Source organism: Halichoeres trimaculatus, unplaced genomic scaffold (genome assembly GCF_033239565.1).
Source record: "Halichoeres trimaculatus isolate MK-OKI-2021-1 unplaced genomic scaffold, fHalTri1.1 fHalTri1_scaffold_17, whole genome shotgun sequence".
NCBI lineage: Eukaryota > Metazoa > Chordata > Actinopteri > Labriformes > Labridae > Halichoeres > Halichoeres trimaculatus.
In genome coordinates this window covers 5,368,406-5,394,992 of record NW_027437195.1, presented here as the reverse complement: position 1 = coordinate 5,394,992, position 26,587 = coordinate 5,368,406, and the positions used below count along the sequence as shown (strand labels likewise).

The 26,587-nt window shown below is 41.8% G+C and overlaps 1 protein-coding gene across 3 annotated transcripts in view; it reads left to right on the top strand.

Moving 5' to 3' along the window:
- The window catches only part of sobpa (sine oculis binding protein homolog (Drosophila) a), a 75,997-nt gene that overhangs the window by 28,649 nt on the left and 20,761 nt on the right, over positions 1 to 26,587 (top strand). The window contains exons 4-6 of one of the 3 annotated variants that reach the window (XM_074692415.1): positions 2,744 to 2,895; positions 6,347 to 6,370; positions 24,826 to 24,921. In XM_074692415.1, coding sequence (XP_074548516.1) covers positions 2,744 to 2,895; positions 6,347 to 6,370; positions 24,826 to 24,921 — 272 coding nt within the window. The remainder of the gene's footprint in view (positions 1 to 2,743; positions 2,896 to 6,346; positions 6,371 to 24,825; positions 24,922 to 26,587) is intronic. The other 2 variants (XM_074692416.1, XM_074692418.1) reach the window with 2 other exon arrangements.

Sequence of the window (26,587 nt, the reverse complement as noted above, 5' to 3'; positions counted from 1 at the left end):
TAAGACTCAGACAGAAATCAAATATGCATGCTGGGTCCAGTGTGCTATCTTTAGGACCCTGGGGAGCTGTTCCCTTAATTGTGAGTTAGTCTTTACTTAAAATCACGACGACCCTGAACATCCATTAAGCTCAACCAGAGGTGAAAAGCCCGGCCAGTGTGCGATAAGGAGGTGAAAGACTAATGGGCCTTGGTTTTTTTTTTTTTTTTGGCCTCACACCCGCGCTGTCATAATGTGATAATTGGGAGATTCAGGAGGGAATCTCAGAGGAACTCTCTCTCGTTGCACAGCGATGCCGCTAAAAGCCCGTTGCTCATCAGCAGCAGTCACAGTTTATCACAGCAGAGACGTTTTACCATCACACAGGATCCGTTTGAGTAACTGCTGCCCGCTCTGACCTCATCACATTACAGCAGCATCACATGTCAAACACAGGGGTCAGGATGAGGAGCTTCTGATGTGACTTCTGTAGATTATCTGCTTGTAGAAAAATCAAGAGAGGAGAGAGATACCTTTGCATTTGAATCACATTGTCTTTTAAAAATTCTCTTTTTGCTCCTTTAAAGAAATCTTGATGCCAACCTCCCACACAGGGCAGGCAACATGTAAGCACCTTTAAACTGAAGAATAAAAAGGAAATCCAAGACACTAACGAATACACCAACAACTCATAAAGCCTAAGAACTACTGTCCTGACTGTGATTGGTGACTTTTTCCTTCTGAGTTTAACCCTGTGAGTGAAAGATATGGAGCATTTAGAGGTAGTATGGAGGTATCCAGGCCTACATGTCACACTCTGTTGCTCAGTGTTACACCAGGCCACCTCTCACCTGGACGGTTGGTGGTTCAATTCTAGCTCCTGCAGCCATGTGCTGAAGTGTCCTCACAGAAGACTCAAAAGCCCTGTTTCTGATAAGCGGTCCGGTTTGGATCAGTACAGTTTCCACAGCCAACCGTGCCCTTCTTGGTAGGCAGCGTGTAGGCCAGATGTCAATAGCTACATCATAGCGTGACGACATACCAGCCTGACACAGTGTACCCCGCTAATAAATCCAAGGAAGAAGAAAAAGGGACATGATAAACGTAAAGCAACAATGGAAGACATCCAGCAATTGGTTGTCTTTGTGTTCAGCATGTGGCTCTTTGTTAATTTCACCTCCTTTATCTCGTTATGGTGTTTGCCAAAGCACACTTGTAGGGATGGGTACCAAATTAGGTACTTATAGGTACTGACCGATTTTTGTCAAAAGTACCGGGTACTGATTCACTTGAAATCAAAAGGTACCATGTTTAGGTATCTGAATGCATCCTTGTGACTGTGAGGGAGTGGAAGAGCAGGGGATTTCCCATACTGGACATATACACAGCATTGTAAGGATATATATTGAAGAATAAATATGTTAAATTGAAAAATGTGTTTATGTTATTCACCTCGTGTTTCCTCTATATGGTCGTCAGAGGCTTTAGAGAGCATTTCTAGTCTTTCTGACCACTAAAGGCACTTTTACACTTCCAGGGCTGTATGCACCTCCAGCCGTAGCGATGAAAACCATTATTTGTATTAACGGTGGAAAAAAATTAGTGGCATGCATGAGCCGGGTTGATTCTCCAACAAAGCATAAAACTCAGTGAAGGTAGACCCCACCATTACAGGTGTTAACGGCAGGATTACCACACCCAGTCAGCTGATTAAAGGACACTAGATGCCTTGCTTGTGTGTCACTGTCTAAGAAGAAATATGCTAAAAGAATGCAATCAAATAAACCCTTTGGAAAAGTATGAGTCTAACCCCTTCTTGACTCTCCTTCCTAATGCATCTTTTTGTTCCTGGAAAAACGACACATCAGCTAGCAATCATCGTTTAACGTGACGTAAAACTTGTTTTTAACTTCTAATGACATTATATAAAAAAGAAACTTTTCAGAAAAAAAGAGGTCTTGAACACAATGCACCACAAAAATATTTTTATATTACAACAGCATACAGTTGTGAGAAACATTTCTTCAATGTGTTTTTATTTTTTTTTACGTTAAGTTTGACCACAGCTGTGTCCAGTCAAATGAACGAGGGGGAGTTTTTGATCCATACTGTCACCAGGGGGAGCAGTTTTTGAGGTGACCTCACTTTGAGCCAAAGGAGATGACGTCCATATTTGTCTAGTCTGTGGTTAACCCATCCACACACCACTGACCAACAGTAGGGGCAGTTTGGGGTTCGGTCTCTTGCTAAAGGGCACTTCTGCAGAAACTGGGATTGAACCCTCAACCTTCTGATTGAGAGATGACTACTCTACCACTGTCACCATTGTTTGCTACCAATTTAAGGTTTGAGAGAAGTTTAAGGCTGGTTTTTGTCCCGAAGCCTCTAATCATTTGCTTTTTTTGGTGCAAGACCCAGAAATAGAGTGAAGGCCTAAACGCAATGAAATGAAAATAGACAGAGCAAGAACAAAAAAATCTAACATCAAAACTAAAAAATCATTGTTTTGGAAAAGAAAAAAAATCCCATTTTAAACTTGAAGCTGTCTACACATTCCTGAAAAAGATCAAAAACAACCACTGATAGTGATTTTTTCCTCCTGATCTAAAATGTAATAGTCATCATTTTACCTGATAAAGAAACAACATCATTTGGTGTAAATACTGTAAATATACAATAGTCGACTGTTGTTTTATTCACCACCAGGACGAGCCTGAGCTGCCTCCTCACTGATTTTCTCCCCATGTTTTGTGTTTCCGTGCAGATGAAGATGCCTCTAACGTGCAGATCATGTGCGCCTGGTGCCAGAAGATCGGTGTCAAACGCTACTCACTGAGCATGGGGAGTGAGCTGAAGAGCTTCTGCAGTGAGAAGTGCTTCGCTGCCTGCCGCCGAGCCTATTTCAAGAGGAACAAGGTAAACCTGCTCACTTCTCATTGACTCGATACTGAATTAGACACTGTGATTTTAACATTCACCAGCTGAAAGGGCTCAAACTGTGATTGGTTATTTCATGTTTGTTTGTGTGAAAAAGTCCATGTGTCGTTCAGAAATGTGGGTTTGGGGGCAGATTAGCTTGGGTTAGCAAAAAAAGACAAAAAAAGTTAGCCCCAGCTGTCCTCAAAGTTTAATAGAAACCATAAGCAAACCTGTCATCGGACATCAAAGGATAATATTTCCACAACAAAAATAAAAACGGCTCAACAGGGCCAAGTTTGGACATTATTTATAACATTTTTGTATGTGTTTTTTTAAATGGTGAACTTCGCGTTACACTATGCCAGGCAGTAACGTATTCTACAAGGCTGCTTTCCACTATGATTTCTATGACTATGAACTTCTTTACTGAGCAATGCTAAGTCTAAGTCTAACTTCAACATCTCAGGTCTGTTTTTAGGGAGAAGATGTTTTAGAACGACCTCAAACTATGTCGTCTGAAAGGTTTGTTGTATCAAAGTCAGTTTGGATTTGGCGCCGTTTTAACCTAAATAAGTAGTGAATCCTTTTTTATGTTTCAAAACATAAAAATTAGCCTTAGCTTTATCTGAATACCAACCCACTCTCACACTATACCATATAAACTTATGAACACAGGAAAATATCTATTTTTTCTGCTCAGTTGTCACAAATTTTAAATCAAGTTAAACTTTTTTTTGTGCCTGCAACACAAACACTTTTCCATGTCACTTTGTACCATATATATATCTTGAAGGTCGCATCATGGCCTTATGGTTTAAATATACCAGATGCGTTTCTGGTCCGACTCTGCTTTGTTGCGTGTTGACTGCGTATCCTTAAGCTCACAATGACTGTGTGTTCAGTCCAGCATTCTGGACACCAGACAGCTGGAGTCACAGACCGAGGAGTTCCTGCTCTACGCCATTGATAAGTCTCTCTTTATTCATGTTGGGCTGTCAGGCTGTAAAACCTCAAACCTGTTGACTCCTGGCCTGGCTCCACTCATTATGTCTGTCATCGTCGTCAAGCTAAACACGATCGATTTTGGACATGGTTTGTTTTATTCTGAAAGTCACAGGGCTTTATTAAGAAGTTCTGTGCGCAACTCCCTGTTCCGCTCGATCTACCCTACGATGAATTGAATTAGGAACAGATGGGTAATGTCACAGAGTCTTTGTCAGTCGATGGCTCCAAGCCTTTATTGGTGGTCTTTGATATGAAACATATCCAGTTTTCAGTATCAGTACCAGTTCAGATGAAATTTCATCTCCTCATTGCTCTTTAATTAGGAAATCAACATTGAAGAGACGTGAAAAGCAACATTGCGCCTGTTTTTTATTTTTTCCTAAAAACAAGAACTCCCCTTGGTTTTCTGGTGACTTTATCTCTGGGAAGAAAAAGTGACTGTGACTTTCCTTTACAACCAAGCAGCAACCTCTGGTCTAAAAGTATGAGACAATTTGGAAGAGCAAAAATCTGCAGTTTATCGAGTGTCCACTTGAGGCTGGCCCCCCCCTGTACCAGCCGACTGACAGCACCGGCCGTTCTAGTATTCTCCAGAATGTCAAGATGACCAGTCCGCCCCTGACATCATTGATTTTAAAAGAAAAATGCTCCGACCACCGGCCTGTTAGGGTCTGGAAAAGACCAGCCGTTTCGGGAAAAGTCCCAAATTTTCCCGATGGTCAGCCCGCCCCTGCAGATTACGCAATCTTCAAATTCTCCAACAGGTCCAGGGAACAGGTAGTGACAGCAGGATTCAAAAGTGGCCAATGGTATGCTGATTGGCTCGTTCCAATCCCTCAGTGGCTCGTTCAATTCCCTCAGTGGCTCGTTCCAATCCCTCAGTTGCTCGCTCATACCGATCCCTCAACAGCTTGTTCCAATCCCTCAATGGCTCGTTCCAATCCCTCAATGGCTCGTTCCAATCCCTCAATGGCTCATTCCAATCCCTCAACGGCTCGTTCCAATCCCTCAATAGCCCTTACCAATCCCTCAATGGCTCGTACCAATCCCTCAATGGCTCGTTCCAATCCCTCAATGGCTTGTTCCAATCCCTCAATGGCTCGTTCCAATCTCTCAGTTGCTGGTTCCAATCCCTCAATGGCTCGTTCCAATCCCTCAATGGCTCGTTCCAATCCCTCAATGGCTTGTTCCAATCCCTCAATGGCTCGATCCAATCCCTCAATGGCTTGTTCCAGTCCCTCAATGGCTTGTTCCAATCCCTCAATGGCTCGTTCCAATCTCTCAGTTGCTGGTTCCAATCCCTCAATGGCTCGTTCCAATCCCTCAATGGTTCGATCCAATCCCTCAATGGCTCGTTCCAATCCCTCAATGGCTCGTTCCAATCTCTCAGTTGCTGGTTCCAATCCCTCAATGGCTCGTTCCAATCCCTCAATGGTTCGATCCAATCCCTCAATGGCTCGTTCCAATCCCTCAATGGCTTGTTCCAATCCCTCAATGGCTCGTTCCAATCTCTCAGTTGCTGGTTCCAATCCCTCAATGGCTCGTTTCAATCCCTCAGTGGCTCGCTCGTTCCAATCCCTCAATGGCTCATGCCGATCCCTCAGTGGCTCGTACCAATCCCTCAATGGCTTGTTCAATCCCTAAATGGCTCGTTCGTTCCGATCCCTCAGTGGCTTTTACTGATCCCTCAGTGGCTTTTTCCAATCCCTCAGTGGCTTATGCCAATCGCTCAATGATCTACATCTTGCACAGAATTTGAACTTCAGTGTCTTGACCCTTACGACTAAACCTCCAATCAGACTTTCTGTTTCAGTCGTGCTTTGTCCCCTTACTTAAAGATCACTGTGTTGCAGGCACAAAAAGTTGTTCCAGACAAAGTTTAATTGTTTGAATTTAATGCAGACTTGCGCAGGTAAAGTGAAATTCATGTGCGTGTTAAAATGTGGATGCTTTAAGTTTGTGTAATGCTCTGAGAGTGGGTTGGTACTATTTTTAAGAGCTGACAGCCGGAAAACATCTCCCCATCCGGAAACCTCTTCACAAACACACATTATGTTGTGCTTGTGACAGAGTTAAATGTTTCGTGTCATTTTGATTGTCTTTATAAAGTGAGCAGCAGTTTTTTATCTGTTGTAGCCTCAGCAATTATTTTGACTCATACATCAAAAAGTCAAGTAACTAAAAATCTTTTTTAAAAATGTCATCTCCAAAACCCTCTCATTACTTTTTCACTTCTCGCTCCAGCACAAAATAAATTCAACCAGTGAGCGTTGAGAATAAATCACGGCTCTGACTACAAAAACACTTTCAGGCAGTTATCTCAAAATGACTCGGTCAGAGCGGTGCATAAATTAAAGGCAGCAGGAATCAAAGTTTTAACGATGTTCTTATTTTCTTCTTTATGACTGTAGTTAAACAATCTCCTTTCTGTCTTGTATCAAAGCTGGGATATGTAAGGAATTACGCTGTGAGTATGATGTGTTTTCCTCTCCTGCCTGTCTGTCCTGAAGTCAGTTGTTCATGTAAACATAATCACTTCCTGAGCACGGCACTGGGGCAGGAACAAGACGGCGGTGCACTGAGAGTTTGTCTGTTCATTTCAGTTAGTGATATCTTTTGTTTTCTGACACTTTTTCCCAAAGCATGAGAATCAAGCTGGGCCTTGCGTCTGCTGTACTGTTGCTCATACTGTATGTTTTTTCATTTTCTACCTGAACATCTACCTCAGAGTAAGTCTGTAGTTTTCATCCTGCCTGATGCTGAAACGATGACAAACGATCCGTCCTGGTCCTGGTTATGACGAGGAGACGGTGACACGTTGAAACCTCCTGAGACAACGAGTGACACTTGTTAGAGTTTCATATCAGATCAAACGAAACTTCTGAACTGGGTTTATTTTGATCTCTGAGCTCCAGAGGAGGCCGGGGACAAAGTTGAGACAGGTTTATGCCATTGAAATTCATCAGAGCTGACAACTGAGCTCCAAATCAATCAGAGATCAATGAAAGAGGCTTAAAGCATGACGTCAAACGTAAAGCTGAAGTAAAGCGACTGTTTTTAATCTTTGAAAATATTCAGACACAGAGATAGAGACAAAGATACAGAGAGATGTATTTCTCTCATTCTGATTCTGGTTTTGATGAGAATAGACTTTTGTAAACCCTGTAAAGCACATTCATAGCTTGTTCAGTTCAAACATCTGTTTTAATCCTTATTAACTCTGCATTATGTTCTGACTTCATGACTCACATTCTGTGAATAGTCAAGCTGGAATAAATGCGGATGACATTTAAGGTGTGCAAAGGTGTGGAGAGAAAAACGTGTGAAAATAAAAAAATACAAAAGCTCTTTCCAGTTCTCCACGCTCTCCCCATTAATAAGCCTCAGACTTTTGTCAGACGTTTCAAAGCCTGTTCTCTCACCCTGGTGACAGCTCCTCATGCAAGTTATAGCTGCTGGAAAGTCTGACTTTTAAAGTGACAGCCTGGATCGTATTAGACGTGGAGAAAAATCTCTACTGTATAAGCTCAGAACCACAGAGTGCTGCTAAGGCTGCACTTTAGATCAACAGGTTCAAAGTTCTTGAATCACGCAGAATTTTACAGTTTAAAGCAGGAGTCTTCAACATTTTTCAGACCAAGGATGATGGAGACACAGAGTACAGATCTCATTATGTATAAAATTAGGTGTTGTATCAAAGTGCTACATACAAACATACCTTATTAGTGTGCATTCAGTATCAAGCTATTCTGGGGAACCTGACATAGTCAGTATGAAACATGATTGGCAGAGCAGTGACAGAGGCGGGTCTTCCTCCAGCTCGAGGAGCTAGAAGTGGATGCTGAATGATCCTGTGTGCAGTCAGACAGAGCTGCTGTGATGCTGAACCTGTTCATTTCTGACTGAACAGAAACATCTTTGGCCTCTGTGTATCCACTGATGTGTGTTTAAAGACAACAACATAAGCAAAAATTAAAATATTTAAAAATTGCCTAATTGACCAAAAATGTCATGAACCCCTTGCTGTACCTTCCCGGACCCCCAGGGGCCTCAGACCCCCTGTTGAGAACCTCTGGCTCAAAGGGATAGTTTTTTTTTCTGTTTGCTTGTTTTGTTTTTCTGAAGAGGTTGTATGAGTTACATGTCACTTGTAACTGAATTTACCACAGTGGACGCTGGAATTCCTGTCACTTCAATAAAAAACTGCAGGAAAAACAGCCCGCAAGCTAGGCTACAGTTTACCAACACACAATTCAGAGAGACTCCAACACAAACACTCATTTGGGTATGAGTGTGCCCTTTGCCACCGGAGAGCTTGTTTGTTTATGCACTATTTTCTGGACACAACACAGATGGGCTCTTCCAGCCTTTACAACATGGTGTGTTCAAGTTTATAACAAGGTCTTCATTTTTGAACTACTTTTAATGCAAGGTAAGCTTTTGCAGGATGCAGGGTGATTAGGTAACATACTGATTTGTAGCTTCATAAAATCATAGCCTTCTATGCCTTCCTGTTAAAAGTTGATGAATGAGGCCAAATGTTTTTTTGGCTAGTATCGTATTTACTGGACCATAAGTCACAGAAGTCAAAAAAAAGAAAGAAAAAAAAAGAAAAAGGAAAAATAACATAAGTCACACTGGACCATAAGACACATTTATTTTAAAGAATTTGGTTTGTTAACAATATTTCCAGGGAGATCTATTGACAAAAAAAAAAAAAAGATAAATCATTATATGTATATCAGAAGGTTTAAATTTTTTTCCTATTGCACCTCATATCTGTGACCATAGTTAAGTTTCAGTTTCTCCTCTCCATGTGTGCTCCTCTCACTCACGTCACCCACCTTCCTACTCCCCCGCTCTACCTGTGCAGTGTGAGCTTAAATGAGCCCCACTGGATAAATGTCCTGACTTTAAAAAGGTTATGTGAGTTTTGACGCAAGAATGTGACTCAAACCCTTAAAAACTGTCTTTAACAGAGAGCGAAGAAGACAGGAGTGAACTGTTATTTCTCTAAACCACGTTATCAGGAGCTAAACACCAGGAGCTGTCAGGCTGCCCAAGCTGGAGATGCAGAGCCCCCGTCAGCGCGCAGTGCCATCAGGGCTGTGAGGTTACGTCCTCCTCATCATCCTCATGTCTGAGTTAGAAATCAGGGACGAAACTGATAAACAGGCAATAAACAGAAAAAGAGAAATTAGCTTTGCTCAATAGTTGAATAGTTTCAGTCAGAATTATAGGGAATGAGAGGGTACAGGTACAGATCCTGTGGTCAGCAGTCTCTGGTTTGACTTCAGCCTCCTCTCCTGCCGTCCTATCCATGGAGACACACACCACACTCAAACTGAGAGGCAGTAAAGTGGCTAGCAGCATTTAGTGTGGCAACTGTAATGCTAAGCTAAATGTCTGTTTACTCTGAAGGCCTGTACACACTAAGTCTGTTATGTTAGGATGTGTTTTGGATCCATTACCTGCCCCCCTCTAAAAAAAAAAAAAAAAAAAAAAAAAAACCACAAAGACACCTTGCGTACTGATTCCGATGCCTTTATTTTCGTATTAACTAAAAATTTGCAGTATGAAAAAAAATGAATTATTAAGCAGTGACAACAATTCTGTGTTTCTTTCACTACCTGAGTAAAGGAAAACACTGGGTCCAACCACTCCTTAAAACAAGACAAGAGCAAAGAGAGTTTCACCTGCTGGTAGAGGAGCTGAGCAGTGGCTGGCAGTATGTTTGAGATAGGTACACACACACACAGGCACACACACACATACACACAAGTCTTCATTCATCATCTAAACATTGTCCGGAATTACAGAAAATGTGACGTTGGTAGCCTACGGTGTCTATAAGGCCTGTTTACATAGCAACGTTCTATCCAAAAACGCTAAAACGCAGTGAAAAAAATCTGTGTTTACGTGAGAATGAGGGCTGGAAACGCTGTGGTGAGCATGCCAGGCCTGTAGGTGGCGCTATAACTGTATTGTCCAGAAGCAGCTTTTGGTAGATCTCTGAAGAAGAGTACGGCACTGTTGGACTATCTTATGTGCATGCGCAAAGTGGAGTGTGACGTCTAGGTTTCCACTGAAAACATGGGCTTACTGTTTACACGGCAATGGTGTTTCAGAAAAATCCCACTCTGGAGGCCGTTTTCAAAAGTTTGTGTTGTAGGCTGGCTAAAACGCAGTTTACGTGTAAACATGAGCCCAAAACGCAACATACTTGTGGGTTTCACCCTAAAATCATTGTCGGGCCCTACATAGTCAAACAACCCTGAAAGGAAATGAGATGGACAGATGTTAAAAAACACAAAAAGTCGACCTTGTTCTGAAAAAAAAAAATGTCGTTAGTGTGCACACATGGTTTACATCGAATTTCTTTTTTAACCTGCATCAATTTCAGACGAAGAAAATGGACTCGTGAGCACCAAGTTGAACAGTGAGAGATTTTGTGAAATTTGCAGCTGTGATTGTTATAGCGTCACTCTGTAAGATCAAATCTGTTAAATTTACATTGTTTGTTGTTGTATGTAGGGTTTCACATTTTCAAAATCTTCTAAGATATGAAAATCCGTCTCTGTGGGTTGACCTTGAGGAGCCAAAAGTCTTTGAAAACAGTCATGTAGATATTTTCTCCTTCATTAATGTGAATCCATATGTGAAAATTTCAGATTCAGGAGATTTCTGAACATTCATTAAAACTGAGAGTTTTTAGGAAGCAAACGCAGTCGGTCTATGGAGCCAGACCTCCTTTACTGGAGTCACCTAAGGAACAATATGTTCTAACTGTAAACTTAAGACCTTTGTCCTTCTTAAATCAATATTGAAACGAAGGAGTTGAATTTGTTTACATCCATTCCTGTTGGAAGCCAGTCTGCCATGTTGGATGTTTCCTCCATCCATCAGCAGAATGCACATGTTCCAACATCACAAACACAGGAAGGGCCTGCTCTGCCACAGCGGCTCAGATTCTATATTTTGTCTGGCTCTGGTACATTCATGCGGGCCATTTGTGTAAGCGATACCCACGTTTCTTTTCTCATGCACCCACAAGGTTGGCCACAACAACACGGCCTGCAGGCTCCCTTTTTTCCCCGACTGAGAAAAAAAATTGTCATGGCTGAAAAAGTATCTCATGTCTGCGTGTGCTGTGAATAGGGAAGAAGAGACACGGGGGAGGAGGGGGATGTAGGGGGCGGGCAACAGTTCTGGCATTATGTTGCATGAAATATCTTCAGCTGCCTCATCCATGAAACCAAATCCCCTCCTAGGGTGACTGTGGTTGCTACTTTCTCACATCTCTGCATAACCCCTTTATTTTGTTGTGCGTGTTTGTGTGCTGCAAACGGTGATTGATAGTTTAACTCAGGCTAATCACTAAGTATGTGCCTGTTTACAGTGTGACTTAAGCTGGATTAGTTTGTATGGAAGGTGCTGCTTCCGTGGCTCACACTGTTCAATTATTCTGTCTGTCACCTCACTCTTACTGCTTTACTTTTTTTATTTGTAGCTGTCCAGCATTAATGCAGAGCCACGGCTCTTTTCCTCTTTTGTTAATTCCTTGCAAGGTACGTGTGTGTTTTCACTGTGCTCCTGCAAAAGCCGATTTAAGTGGAAAGATAGCGACATGAGAGGAAGTTTACTGAGAGTTAAATGCACAACAGCGACAATCTTTGACAGTTTTAAGGATTAAAGTGGAAGAAATTTAAATGAAGGGTGGAGTTTCACTTTCAGGAAGAAGAAGCTGCTTCACTGTCACGCCTTTACATGCAGCTGTATGGTTTCTCCCTCTATCTTACACCCACACATACACCCGTGAACATGCTCACTCATTGGATGCAGTGCCAAGATTAAGTTAGGCAATTAGCAGTGATGAATTACCCTCCATGAGCGTGATGTATGCACGGCGGCAGAAAGGCGTAGGCTTCAACGTGCTTTCCTTTGCGTCGAGTAACAATCTGCTTTTCTCTGAATTTGTTTAAAAGAGGTTTTCCAGTTACAGACTGGTGTGTTGAGGCAGAAGTGGAATTGGGATTTGTTTTTTTTTCCGCTGCTCTCAGGCTTGCCTTAGGTGCACATGCGTGTGCGCAGAGACTGCAAATTCTGACGGATACAGTTTGACACAGTGTAAATAAAATATAACAGAGTGAGACAGGCCTGTGCTCCCAACACTTAAACACTAATCAAAGTCAATCTATGTCCTGCATTCAGCGAGCGGAGCTGCGTTTGATTTAGACGAGCTGAAAAAGTGGTGCGGGATGAAGTTTTTGCAACAACTCTTGAGTTTCTTCCTCTTTGCTTTCCCCATTTTAAATTCATCTTCCCCTCTTCATCACCAAACACATGCATGATCTTCAACAGTAGATTTAGAAATATGTTAGATGTGAGGTGGTCTTATTTCTAACCAGAGCCTGCCAGCTTGCTCCATGTTATATTTACTTTTCAGAGCTTATAACCAACATGCTGCACACTTTCTTGCAGGAAGCTAGCTTCATTTTGGGATATTAAACATTTCTGAGCCAGAGCCAAAAGATACCTGAGGTAAAGAATGATTTTTATTCATTGTCCACACTTAAAGAGTCAAAATACTGACAAACAAAACAAACACATGAATAGAAGAGAGGAAAAAAAGCAAAGTTAGAATTTCAGAAAAATGTTCCAATACAATTGTAAAAAAGTCAAAATTTATTTTTGAGAAAAAAAGTCAAAAACAGTTGCTGAAAAAAAATCAACAGCTGCTCACACTTTTAAAAAAAGGGAAATTGAAGCATGTCTTTAACCCCTTGATGGTGGCTGAATTTGTGACCAGACAAACCTTCAGTAGATCAGGCCCATTAAGTTTTCGGCAATCCTCACAAAAACTAACTGTGATACGTTTTTGTCATGAAAGTTGAAATTCTGGGGCTGCACAGTGGCGCAACGATTAGCGCTGCAGCCTCACAGCAAGAAGGTCACTGGTTTGATTCCCAGCTTAGCCTGTGGGCCTTTCTGTGTGGAGTTTGCATGTCCTTCCCAGGTTCTCCGGCTTCCTCCCACAGTCCAAAAACATGCACACCAGGTTAATTGGTCACTCTAGTTGTCTGTAGGTGTAAGTGTGTGTGAATGGTTGTCTGTCTCTGTGTCAGCCCTGTGATTGGCTGGTGACCAGTCCAGGGTGTACCCCGTCTCTCGTCCAATGACCCCTGACCCTGAACAGGATAAGTGGTTCAGAAAATGAATGAATGAAGTTGAAATTCTATTTTAAAACCAATTTCATATCCAATTATGCTAACCGCTAGCATATCAATAAAATTTCTCATATATATTAGCATTAAGCTAGCATTACGTTTTCTAGATTGTTTTTAGTACATTAAGAGGTGTATAAACTGTTGAATGTATTAATAAGGAATGTGGTGTGAGAGAGTAATGATCATCTCTTTGTTTGTTCAGTTCTTTAGTAAAACTTTAAGCATAAAATCCTGAATCAGAGTTTTCTCCAGAAACTGTTATCAATATGCCAAGCTAAGATAGCTAATGTGATGTAAAGACTTGACAACGGAATCATTAAGTATACAGGCTAATGATGTCAATAATGATGGATTTTGATGAAGAAACATTTCTAGTCGGTTATTAACAGGAACCGGTGTTCGGTATTTATATTTCATCCTTTGTCAATCGAGTGAGTAGCACTCACTTTTTCTTCACTTTAAAACAGCAGCAGGTTCATAAGTTGAAACAACGCTTTACCACTGATTGAAGGAGAAGGTGGCGATGGTGCTGTGTTCAGGGGCGCATTTGTTAACAATACAGCCCTCAAAGTAAATGCTTCAAAATCATCCGCCTTTAGAAACAGGATCGGGATCTTTAGCGGTAAACCGTGTAGCCCTGTTAGATTATGGGCTCTAATTTCACAGACCAGGCGCAAGTGCAGGCGCACCTGCCCTGTGCCAGCCTTCGCCGCGTGGACAGGGTGTGACCGGCGCACTTTGCGAGTTTCCTGCAGTGCTAAGAGAGGCGCACTCAAGGCGCAGAGAGGCGCAGAGGAACACGTCCACGCCTCCCTCCGCGCGAATGGCAGAGAGGGAGGAGAAAAGCCATGAGTGGGTTTAACACAGCCGAGCGCTGTCTTCACCAATCGAGTGAGCGCCTCTCCTCGCCTTTAAATGCGCTGCGGCCGAGGCGCGGCGTCTGATTGGTCTGAGTGATCCCAGACATTGCGGAAAGTGTGCTGGAAAGACCCAGTAGCGGTGATGGTCAGAGCCACTCTCCCTGCAGCAGGAGAATGGACAGCAGGGCGCATCGGAGGACATGAAGCACGTCACCGTGTGGGCCAGCTCCCGGGACAGATTTAATCTGTTCCTTTGTCATTAATAGGAGTACAAAATTAAGAGGCAGTTACACAGCTGGCTTATCCATTCAGAATACTTTTGATCCACCTGCACTCCTGGTTTGTCATCGCCAAATAGCAGAACCTTTGGTGATATACTGTATACTCTCCCAGTGTCTCCACCTCATCCTCCTTACAATAATGTACTCCATCTTTTTAGATCACGTTAAAAATAAAGACTAAAACAGAGAAATATGGGAAATCACGGGTAAATCCTGAGTGACAAACATTTATTTTGTCTCTTTTTTCTTCGTCTTTTCTCTCCCTCTTTTCTTTGAATTAAATGAAATGAGAGAACCAGATATATACTCAGTATCAGATGTTAAGGCTGTTTATTGTTTAATTGTAAGATGTGCATCAAACTTCCAGCTGCCGTCAGGTTAACTTTCCATTATGACAAACGGCTTTAATCTGACATCAGATGTGACGGGACAGTTAATATAGAAATAAATGTATCTGCTGGTTCAGACAGTTACATTAAATAGTGATTGCTGTGATTGTTTACTGCATTTAAATGTACCTGACACTCTGGAAACCTGCCTCTGAGGCTTTGATGACATGTGCGCACATGTGCGCCTGTCACCAAATTACAGCTGCGGAGGGTGCGCTCCGCTTTGCGCCAAGAATAGACCAGGTTGGAGCTGGCGAGCTTTCAGCGCACTTTCTGCACTGTTTTTGGCACAAAATTGTCACTGCGCCAACATAAATCTGCCGACACCTCTCCCCTGGCGCGCAGTCACACCCATCTCTGCGCAGACGGTCTACCAAATTGTCAAACTGGTAGCACAACGTGGTGCGCCGCACGAAATTAACACTGCACAGGGTGCGCCAGGCTTGCGCCCCCTGTGCTGCGCCACAAAATTAGAGCCCATTGTGTTTTTTGTCTTTTAGTCTGAAAGACAGAAAATATTCTGAGGTCTTAATTTCTTGATGATACCCAGTAAAGCGTCCCCTCTGAATAAAAAGGGATGGGCTTGTGCTGGGGCTGAACTGCCATCGCCCCGTCCACCTCCTGTGATAAGGCCGAGAAGCATCCAGAAGAAAATAGTTACTTTTACTTATCTTCTATGATAAAATAAATCAGGTTTGGTCATACAGAATTAAAACCAAAAACCAAAACCCCCCAAAATGTTTCAGGATCACACTGTCATAGTAATCCTAGTCCTCCAGGTTGTGGGTGCTAATCTGTGGTGACATGTTCATTTATTCATAAAAGCGTGGAGCTGGTAGACTTTCAGATCTTGGCCTTGAACTCTTTGCAGAGCAGAACCATTTGGCAGATGTCACAGACATTTTTATCTTCCCACATGACAGAATCACAAGTTCCTGCTGAAGAGTTATGACAACACGGTCAGGTTGGTGTCAAGCTTTGTGGAGCTGCAGGGTGTTGCAGGGGTTCACAGAAAGATGGTGACTGGTTTCATCCCCATCAGACTGGGACATTCCTGATTAACCAGTGGCTCTGTGTCTCTGAGACCTGAACGCTGTAAACTTCAGGTGGTTAATCCAGACTAGAGACAGATTAGTACTAAATATATTTATATAACCTTTGTTATATAGAATAAAATAAATAATGATTATGTAAAGAACAATCCAGGACACCAACTTTCATACTTTAGTGGAAAAGTGAACATAATTCTGTTTATCACCTGGAGTGCAGGGTATAATTAACTTTAAATATCTTCAGACTTCACACGAATGAACACATCCATTCCCAAAAAATAAAGCGTCATTACGCAGGCGGAGAGGAGACAGCTTGTATTTTACAGGTCTGTTCTGCCGCAGCACAGAGCTTTTTGTTCACACCATGAAACTCTCCCCCAGGGACTCCAGACCTCCATCAGTGTCTTTCCCCGGGAGCTCCCTTCAGGCGCGAGGGGGCAGAGTGCCGCTTCATGTCAGCCCAGAAATGTCACATCACCTCAAACACACACACACACACACACACACACACACTCAGGCACACACACCACACAAAAACCCGTCTCCTCTGTGTACCGCCCCTTGGTTGCCTCCCTGCTCCACAATTTCCCTCGCATCTCCGTCAGCCGTCGAGCGCACACACACACACACACACACACACACTCACACACTCCAAAATGAAGAAGGGAGGAGAGGGTGTCTGGGCGTGTACGTGTGTGTCTCGCTGTGCGTCTGTGTGTGTGTGTCTGTGTGTGCTATAAACCGATTGACTGTTGCTGCTTCTTGAGGAAAGGTTGTGTGCGTGATGAAGTGTGCGGTGTGTCTGCATACTGCAGCTCAGGCTCACTGGTGGAAGCCTTGAGGCCTGCCTGACACAGCTTCAGGGCACAGAGAGGAAGGTGATTATCTCATAGCTGCCAGCCATTCAGCTCAGATAAAGACAAAGTAACTCCAGCTAACTAGGCGTAAAGATTGTAAAAGTGGAGACACGCACATGAACTCAGATGCCGCCGTCGTCGTCTCTATTCTTAAACATGTAGGTGCGATAAACCAGACCCTCACATGCTCTTCATTTTGGATCTGCAGGCTCTTGCTGCACATCTCAGGTATGGTGTGATGATCACTTAAAGCCAGGGTATACTCCTCGCAACTCCATGCACATTTTAAATTCTCGATCCATGTGCCAGGATGTTATTTAAGAGTGAATTATATTTAGAACATTTGCTCCATCCCTTTAAAAGTGTTAAGTAAGATAGAGCCCGGCTGCATCTTTACTACTGCAGTAAAAACTAAACGTGGAGATGAGCAACGGCAATAAATACACACTGATCAAAATTTTAAGATCTGTTGAAAAAAAAAAGAATTTACATTTCGCACTGTTGGTTCTTAAAAATGATCTAAGTAGAGTTTCAAAATGCAAAAAGAAGCTTGTGAGACATCTCTTTGTAATCCTCTGTCCTGCCAGAAGGAAGTGACGTGTTGAAGCAGACAGATTTATCCACCCATGGCTTCTTCTGGTTCAGGAAAGACCAGACAGACACCATGGGAACAGCATCATCTACAAGTGTTGCTATCAGTGGCGTTTTCTCCCGGAGGCCAAGGGAAGCCATGCTTCCTCTCTTTTTTTAGACTGTAGCTGTGATTTAATGAAAATATTCTTTTTTAACAGTTTCGATACTTCTTCTGTGTTTTGTCACCGCCATCTCCTCCTTATTTCTCTCCTCTAGTTATTGAGCATTTTACAATGTGTAAAACAGCGCCCTCGTAAATGTTCTGTGGCAAATGCGTGGTGAAAATACGATACTGCACGCTGTTGTCCGCAAGGAAGCCAAGCTGAGTTGGCGTCCCTTGGTGAAAAAAAACAAGAATGATTAACCAATCAGATGAGGCCGTGTTCATGACACTGCTCATCTGTGATTGACCAAGACTGTGCCAAGGGAAGCCACCCTGTCTTTGGCCTCAAACCAATCAAACCACAGTATCGTCATCCTCGAGCCACTGAATGAAATCAGGGAGGTTAGCACATTAGCAGTGTGCATGCAGCGGCCGGTTGTGTGTTTAAGTGGGCGGTTGAATTAATTAATACGATGTTTAAGCTAAGTCAAGAGGACAATGTACGTGTGTGAATGAGTGAGTGAGGGTGGGAGAGCCAAAGGGTGTGTGTCGGTGTTCAAAGTAAGTAAAACGAGCGCTCTCTGGGCACTCTAACAGGTCCGTTACATGAAATAGCGATACAAACTGCAACATAGCCTTTTATGTACCCCACTCCCTAAAAAAATACAGATAACAGGCTTTGTCTCACTTGGCTTCCTCAAAAAAAATCTCCACGCCACGCCACTGGTTGCTATGTAGTCTGCCCCAACTTCTGTAAACTGGTCTACGTTACCTGAGCTAGATTGGAATATGTCCTAGTCGTTCTCTGCTTGTACCTTGGTAAAAGGCAGATGGACTGATTTACTGAATGGAGGCAGGGCAGTTGCTATCTAGCCCTCCTTGAATGGCGTGTAGCAATGATCCACTGTGTTTTTGCCCCCTGGTGGAGACATGTTGACATTTCTGTAAACGTCCCTCTCCATCCATCCCCAAATGTTGTCAGAGTGATTTAGATCAGGGGAACATCAGGATGGTCCAAAGAGTGAGCTGATTCCTCTGGAAGAAGTCCAGAAACCCAGTCATCCCCACACAGACCAGGGCCCTCAGTCATGAAGGAGGCCCCCTGCAACATCTCCACAGAGCCAGCCGCCGTTTGACGCCCCTGACCAACCTGAAGCTCCACTGGTCCATTGAAGGAAAAAGCCCCAGATCATGACGGCGCCCCCTCCACTGTGCCGCCGTGAAAACATCTCCAGTGGGATCTCCTGGTCATGTCAGTAACGTTGAAGCCATCAGGACGTCAAGGTTCAGTTTTTTCTCCTCAGAGAATCAAACTTTCTTCACCTTTCAGTGTCCCATGTTTGCTGCTCTCTGAAAAAGTCCAAACGGCGAGTTTGTGGCGTTGAAGGAGACGAGGTCTTTGAAGACGTGTTTAGTTCTTAAAGCTCTTCTCTCTCAGATGGCGTCTAATGGTTATTGGGCTGCAGTCAGCTCCTGTAACGACCTTAACCTGGCTCAAGGATCATCCTGTGTCTTTTTTGGGGCCTACCTCTTGACTTTTTTGCTCCATAACCCTCAGGATCTTTGAAGAAATCCAAAATGTCAGTTTTACTGCATCCATCCTCAGCAGTGACGGCGTGTTGTGAAAGGTCTTGCTGATGCTGCTCAAGAATCCGACCATGTTTACAGAGAGAAAGATTTTAAACCTTTGTCATCAGGAGGTCATGACAGAGAGAAAACCTGACAGGAAAATCACACAGAATCCACATTTTTGAGCAGATTTTGTCTTGTAAAGGCTGCGGTCTTAAACTTCTGATCAGACTATTTTTTTTTTGAACAAGGTATTTTTTTGTTGTTTTTTTACATAACACCTGATCAGACTATTTAACTTCAATTTTTTTGTCTCACTCTCATTTTTTTCTTTTAGCATTTTGAAACTGCACTTATAGCCTTTTTAAGATCCAAAAGTGCAAAATGTACATTTATGAAATTTTTTAACAGGTCTTCAAATTACAAAAAAGAACTCGTTGTGTATCCAATTTTCACATAAAGGGTAAAAAGATGCTGCTCCCTCGACTGAACCATGCTTTGATCTTCATTTTTGTGTGTGCATATTTGTGAAAATCACGTGCAAAGATCACAGCCTCAGTAATCTTTGAATCTTCCTCTGTATGTGTGTGTAAGCATGGCAAACACAAAGAAAATGATATTTGGAAAGCTTCTGAAAAACATGAACAATAGAGACTTTTTGGAGGAGCGTGTTTTCCTCGCCTGTCACATGTGCAGACTGCACCTTCATTTCAGGATTTGGGATGAGCTGCGCCGCGCTCGTCTGTGTTTGTCTTTGGATTTTGAAAGCCTGCCTGAGAGCGTCTTTGCTTTGGGAAGCGCGGCTCTGTTGGCAGGTGACGGGCACACACACCTGGACATGTATCTGTGCCCAGATGGATGCTAGCGCGGTGGCAGCTGGTGTGACGTCCCCTCAGGACGGTGGAGACGCCAAAGGGGAGCTGGGTGGCCGGTGTCCTGCACTGTCGCTCTCACAAGGAACTTCAGCTGGGTGGCAGCTGCAGTCTGCTGGCATGAAGGAGCCGAGGAGAGGAAAACCACCTTAAAACAGAAAACTATCTATCTATCTATCTATCTATCTATCTATCTATCTATCTATCTATCTATCTATCTATCTATCTATCTATCATTACAGTCTCCTTCGTGTGTTAGTGTATGTGTGTGTGTGTGTGGCTCCCTGTGTGCGCCTCACTTCTCGTTCACAGTGCCAACACCTCATTAGTACAATATGCAAATGAACTGGCGCCGGGCCAGAGGGTCACAGCACAAACTGGAGACAGAATAATAGCACAATGGTGCATCTTTGTGTGTGTGTGCGCATATGTGTGTGTGTCCTTAAACGCCTGCCTGGATTCGTGTGAATGCTTCGTACCTGTGTGTCGGTGTGTGTCCGTGTGTCCGTGCCCCTGCTGAGCACACGTGGTGTATATGTGTGAGTGTGTGTGTGCTGAAATGGGTCAGTGTACACCTACTGTTCATTTAGCGCGCAGACAGCGTCTGAATATCTATGACCTCCTAATCTGAGGCTCTGTTTCCTCCAACCTCCAGTTAGAAATCTGCTGCTGCGCTGTAAAATGTCAGTGTTAAACATCATCTTTGGTCAGAGTCTGACGCTGCATCCTTTCACGTAGCAACAGTATTTGATTCAATCCAGGTTTGGAACTGGACACCCTACCTGGAGGTGAGGGAAGCAGATGGAAGCTGAGGCAAACTCAATCAGTCTCTGGACCAAAAATGTTAAATATGCTCTGTAGCTGCTCTTGCAGACTAGAGGCCTGGTTCCTCCTAACAATCTGAGGTTGTAGAGAGCGACTGAAGAAACAGGAGATCACAGAGAGCAGCTCTGGCCAGCAGCTCACCTGTTAACGACATCAGCTCAGTGTGAAGTGTCAGTCTGAGGGCTGAAAAACAGCACGGCCAACACGTATAATTGAGCTTAAATCTCCCACACACTAAGCTCTATATTGTATAAAAGTACATTTAATTAAATGAAATACAATGCAGTAATTTGGCACAGCGCCTGACAAGGCTCCTCCACAGCTCCTCCTGTCACAAATTAGCCCACACCTGCTAAAAGAGCCCTGACTCCTTCAGTTTGCCTCACTGTGCATAATGAATGAGTCAAAGAGGGCAGGAGAAGGGAGCTCTTCATCCATCTGGAATAAACGTTTCAATTATTTTCTATTGTACAATGAGAAATCACAGTTATATAACTATCTGATAACATAAATGAGCACGGTGTTGTAGCTTATTTTATGAGGTTCTTATTAACAGATATAAAACAGCTCTGCATGGTTTGGAAAGGCTCAGTATGCAGGGATTTAATGTCTGCAGTCAAACACAGGATTCATGTTGCTGCAGTAATGTGACATTAAGGATGTCAGGAACCTGGAGCATCAAAACAAAGACCTTAGAAAAAACAGCTCTGACTCCAGTTTATGACCTGATTTAAGGCTCTATTTGCCAACCCACAGTGGTTTGGAGGGCGTAGCCTCATTTGATTCTTGGTGAACAAGAAGTCTGATATAGGGTTGCAAAAATTCAAGTTGGAAACCTTCCATGGGAATTTGTGGAAATTAATGGAAATCAACAGGATTTTTTGGTGGAATTTCTATGAACTGCATTTACCCGGTCATATACATGTATAAATATCCAACATTTTGGTGTGTGATAAACAGACATGCCTGTAAACATGTCTAATGCAATATTTTCAAATGACATAAATTAATTTTTAAGGCAATTTTGGGGAATTTTTCCCAACTGAGTCTGTCATGATTATTGGAATAACTATTTGTCATGGCTAACCTCTTAGAATTAGACACATTTTGATAAGCATATGTAAGTTTAGCTTTAGTGTGCCCATTGCTGAAAGTTTAAACAATACTATGAAATATATTTACCTCAGTATGATCACCAAAACTTAATTTGACAAGACGTCTGGACTCCATATCTAGAAACGCGGACTCAGTGGAAACACTGTAGGTTAGTGAAGCAGTGACTGATGATCAAATGTGCTTGGAATTGTTTGCACATGTGATTCATGATACACAGCTGAAAACATTCATTCATGTTGTTTTAACAAAGATCTTTTGGCAACACTCTACTTTAGAGGTCTGCAAATTGCATCACACTTAGGTAATAATTACACAAAGTTTTTTCTTATTTCTTTGAAATTAGCAAATAACTTCTTTAAAATAATGTCCAAATTTTTTGTTGCAAGTCACAATTAGTAGGTTACTGTTTTTTCCAGTTTCTTTGAAATTTATTCCAAATTGCAAGGTAAAAAGGTGACAACTGGCAAATAATTTATTTGAAATTAAATCACAACCCACCATAATTTTTTTTAGTATCCCAACGTTTCTGCTGTTTCCAGAGAAGCAGGTGATAAATATCTGCTTAGTTCTTGAAAACAGAAGTTAGGTTAATTGTTTCATCTGATAATTACCTTTGAAATGTTAAGTGAATAATTCAATTTCCCAATAAGCAGTTCATAGTTAGCTGTATGTTATTTAATTTCACCAAGTTCTTTAGTACCCAGTTTGTTGATTTGCACAATTAAGATTATGTGAAAAATGATAAACTTTTATGATTAGGCCTATAATGTTTTACATGATACAACTGAAGGCTTCAGATGTGATAGTCACTAAGAGTGGGGTTGTAAATTGGCCTTACCTGATTGTGATAAACACTGTGAGTACAGGCGCACAGCAAAACAGAATCTGGACAGAAGTTATGTGCTAATTTTACCAAATTCTCATTTTCTTATTTCAAAGAAATAAGAAAACACTTAATCTGATTATTACCTAAGTGCGATGAAATTTGTGGACCTCTAAAGTAAAGTGTTACCGATCTTTTTAAAGTTTTTCTTGTGTGTTATTTTTCAGGCTTTTATTCTTTAAATCAGAGAGGACAGTAAACTCGATGGAGTAGGAAACATGGTGAGAGTGGGAAATGACATAGGGGAAAGTTGCCACAACCTGGACTCAGACCCAGGCTGTCCACTAGATGGCTTTGCCTCATGGGGTGTGCAACCTAGATCACTAGGCCACACCACCGTCCTGGCCAAGATCATTTTTGAAAACCTCATTCAAGTTGATAACAAGGAAAGAGAAATCTGGGGCAAAATTTCCCAGGAACTTTTTTAGAAAAATGTATTTGAGACAACGGCGACTAAAGCCTGCAAATTTCCAGTATTCCCAAGCTATCTTGACACAATCCTGAAATACACCAGAAACTTGCCATCCCTTACTAACCCGAGTCTGATATTCACGGTTCTGGGTTGGGCTGATTCAGATTCAATATTGAATGCTTTTTTACAGCTCACTAACAAAAATGCCCCAATGAACACATCCACTCCTGAGAGCAGTGTGATATCATAGTGCAGTTTGTAGAATTATTTGTTTCCTTGCTCAAACAAAACAAACAGCAGGGCCTATATGCACGTCCAGTCATTACACAAACCAAACCATTAGTCCTAACATACTGTTATGGAACGACCCATTTGGCTTTAGCATTGCCTGCATGCACGACTGCAAATGATTGGACAGTTAACTAATTGAACCATGAAAGCGAGGCAGGTGCAGAACGTCAAATGTGGGGGATACTTTCTGGAAAACCCTTATCCAACAAACTCAAATGATGCAAAGGTAAACAGTGATAAAGATGGCAAGTGGTCACAATGTCACACAAGAATAACAACGTTTTCTGTGGAAGAAATGGAAATTTCATTAGAAGAACATAGACTGAACAGCTGTTTCTTTTTGCGTATTTGGTCTCAAACAGTAATGCATAAGCACGATATCCACCATCTTTCAAAACGGCCTAATAGGTGGGACAACCCTGCTGTCTACCCCCTTTAAATCTAATGCTCTGTTGGTGCATTAATGCATTTAAGACTCATGTATACCACTAATCCATTTTTTAACTATTAGAACAGACAGTTTGTTTCCTTGATAATGGCTGGACGAGCAGACCTGGATCAGCCAGCTGATGGTTTTGATCCTCCTCTGTGTTCGTGACCCTCTGAGGTCACGTTTGTTCACACAAGCTTCTTTGAGATTACCGAGATCATTGTCACAGGTTTCAAATTAATTTAAGATCTGAAAGTGGTCGTGCCAGCAAAAGACTATAAACCAGAAAAGACGCCTTAGCTCTAAGAGTAAGGATAAAGACCAGTGAGGGTATGTGGGGCCTCGAAAACTGTCACACTCCAGGGTCTGTATCCTTGGAGAGGAGCTGTTTGAAAACAGATCGGGTCAAAGGCTGGCCCATTTTGGAGGCGTCTTCAAATGCAGCTGACAAATGTGTCCTACTTTTCCCAGACTGTGGAGGGTGCGTTAGGTGCATCCCAACATATCCTTTGATTCTTTGTGTGTCATTTTAGACGAGGTAGTGCGCCCCCCAGAGGCTGAGTAATACAGGGTTACATCTCAGCCGTGTGCTTAACAAAAGTCAAGAAAGAAAGACACCTTTAAACTTAGCACTAGCTTAAAGATGTTGATGGTGGTGGTTTAATTACCTGTGTGGGAGTGTTTTGTGCTACCACCAGCTGGTGACATGAACCTAAACTCAGAGACACCCTGACAAACCCTCCATGTATTAACTTCCTTACAGATTTGTCTCGTGATATGACCTGAAGTGATTTTTATTTTAGATCTAAACTCTTATTTCTGATCTTGAATAACTTGATGTCTGACTTTGTTTTGGTTGTTCAGAGCACTTTGAATGTCTAAGTGTTTGATAGACTCCTGCCCATACACATGCATGAACACTCACTTTACACACCCAGCTTTGTTTAAGAGGAGCCTATTGATTGGTTTGTCCACAAACCAATGACTGTTCACCCATTTTACACTCACCACCTCTGTTCATCTTTCTCTGTGTTGTTTTCCATTTCTGAGTTTTCCTTGTTGCCTCTGTTCACCTGTTTATTTTGTCCATTCGTAAAGCGCAGCCATTATTTCTCCCCCCAGGCGAGAGACGACGATGGCCTCGGTGGGAAATTACCCCAGCACAGCTTTACTCAGGACACGCCCAGGCTTGTCTTCAAGACAAACAGCGATGTGCTTGTAAGGACCATAACCATTTAACACCAGATAGAGTTTAAGCTTGATGGCTAATGCACTAAAATGTTTCTCTGTTGTTCTTTGTTAAAGTGTATGATTTTCTCATCATTGCTTCTTGACATGTCCTGGACTGGTTCTTATTTGGGCATCACTGTTGAAGCGGACATTAACCATCTGAGAGGGTAGAGCCCAAAAAGAAGAGACAGAAGGGAAATGGCACTTTAATGTCACACATTTGGGTGTTTTTATTTTTAACTTTTGTCATGCATTATCATTTAATTTGTTCATTTTCATTGTACATTATGTTCAGTGACTTGTGTCTGGGGGTTTGTAGGAAGTTTTTGACAAGTGAAAACAAACGTTTAAATCATTCACAGCTAAACCAAACTGATATACACATTAAAAAAAAAAAACATTTTTAAAGTATTTTGATGGACAGAAAACAAAAAGACAGAAAACTCTCACATGGCATACCAACCTTGGTTTTAAAGGAACATTACAACAACTTTCTACCATTTTGTCAAAGACATAACATCTTTATGGCATTCTGTCTGTCTCATAATCACATTGTGCTCATTGCTGGGTGTTGCATTCTGAAATCATCACTAAAAGATTAACAACTTACTCATGGTATTAGTTCCTTATGCATCCTGAGCCATGATTGGCTCCTAGGCCTTTTTGGAGGAGCAATGTTCAAGTTATCATTACATAAAAACAGCTGGGTCTGTGCTAGAAAAGGTTTTCATTTATGACTTAACCAGCCCTTAAAGAATTAAAAGCAAAAGATTCATATGTTGCCACTTTTTGTGTTGTTTTAAAATTTTAGGATTATAAATCATAAACACATGCACACAACTCAAGTCTAATTATGTATTTATCTCACTACTATGTATACAGAGCATCTCATTATACATGACAGGAGCCAAAACGACCGAAAGAGTCAAAATATAAATCTTATTATGGATTTAAAAAGCCAAAAATAGGGACATCATTTGATAGAAAATGAGTCAAACTGCACTTAAAGACTCAAACCTATGCATGCGCTTATGTCTCATCTTAAGTCAAAACGTCTTTAATAACTTATAATTATAATTATTATAATTATTTTTGTTATAATTATAATAATATTATAATTATAATTAATATAATTATAAGCAACTTCCCTGAAAAGTCAAGGAATATGTTATTGTAAAACAGTAGGAGCCAAAATAAGGTCCCAATGGTTTAAAACAAGTAAAAAAAAAAAAAAAGAAAAAAAAAAAAAAATCTGCCAAAGAAAGATTTAGAGCTATTGATTTAAGCCTTATTCTTGGCTTGTAATATTTTAAAATAAGACACCCTTCTTGACTTGTCAGGTGTCTTATAAAACAAGCAAACCTATGAGTTTTGAGCATTTTGCAGTATGTCTGCCGTTGCACACAAACATTTCTTGATACAATTCTTAAACAAAATGTAATATTTATGTAAATTAAGAAAAACATCTGAGTGAGTTCTGCTGGCTGCTCTAACTCCAGTTTTTACTTATTACTGTTAATAACATCTTTTATCCTGTTATTTTTAAACATAAGATTTAACACTGCAGGTGTCAGCTCAGTTTTTCTTGTATTTAATGTTGTGAAATATTTTCACAAAGAGTTAGTCGAAGACAGCCAGGTTTGAGGGTCTCTGT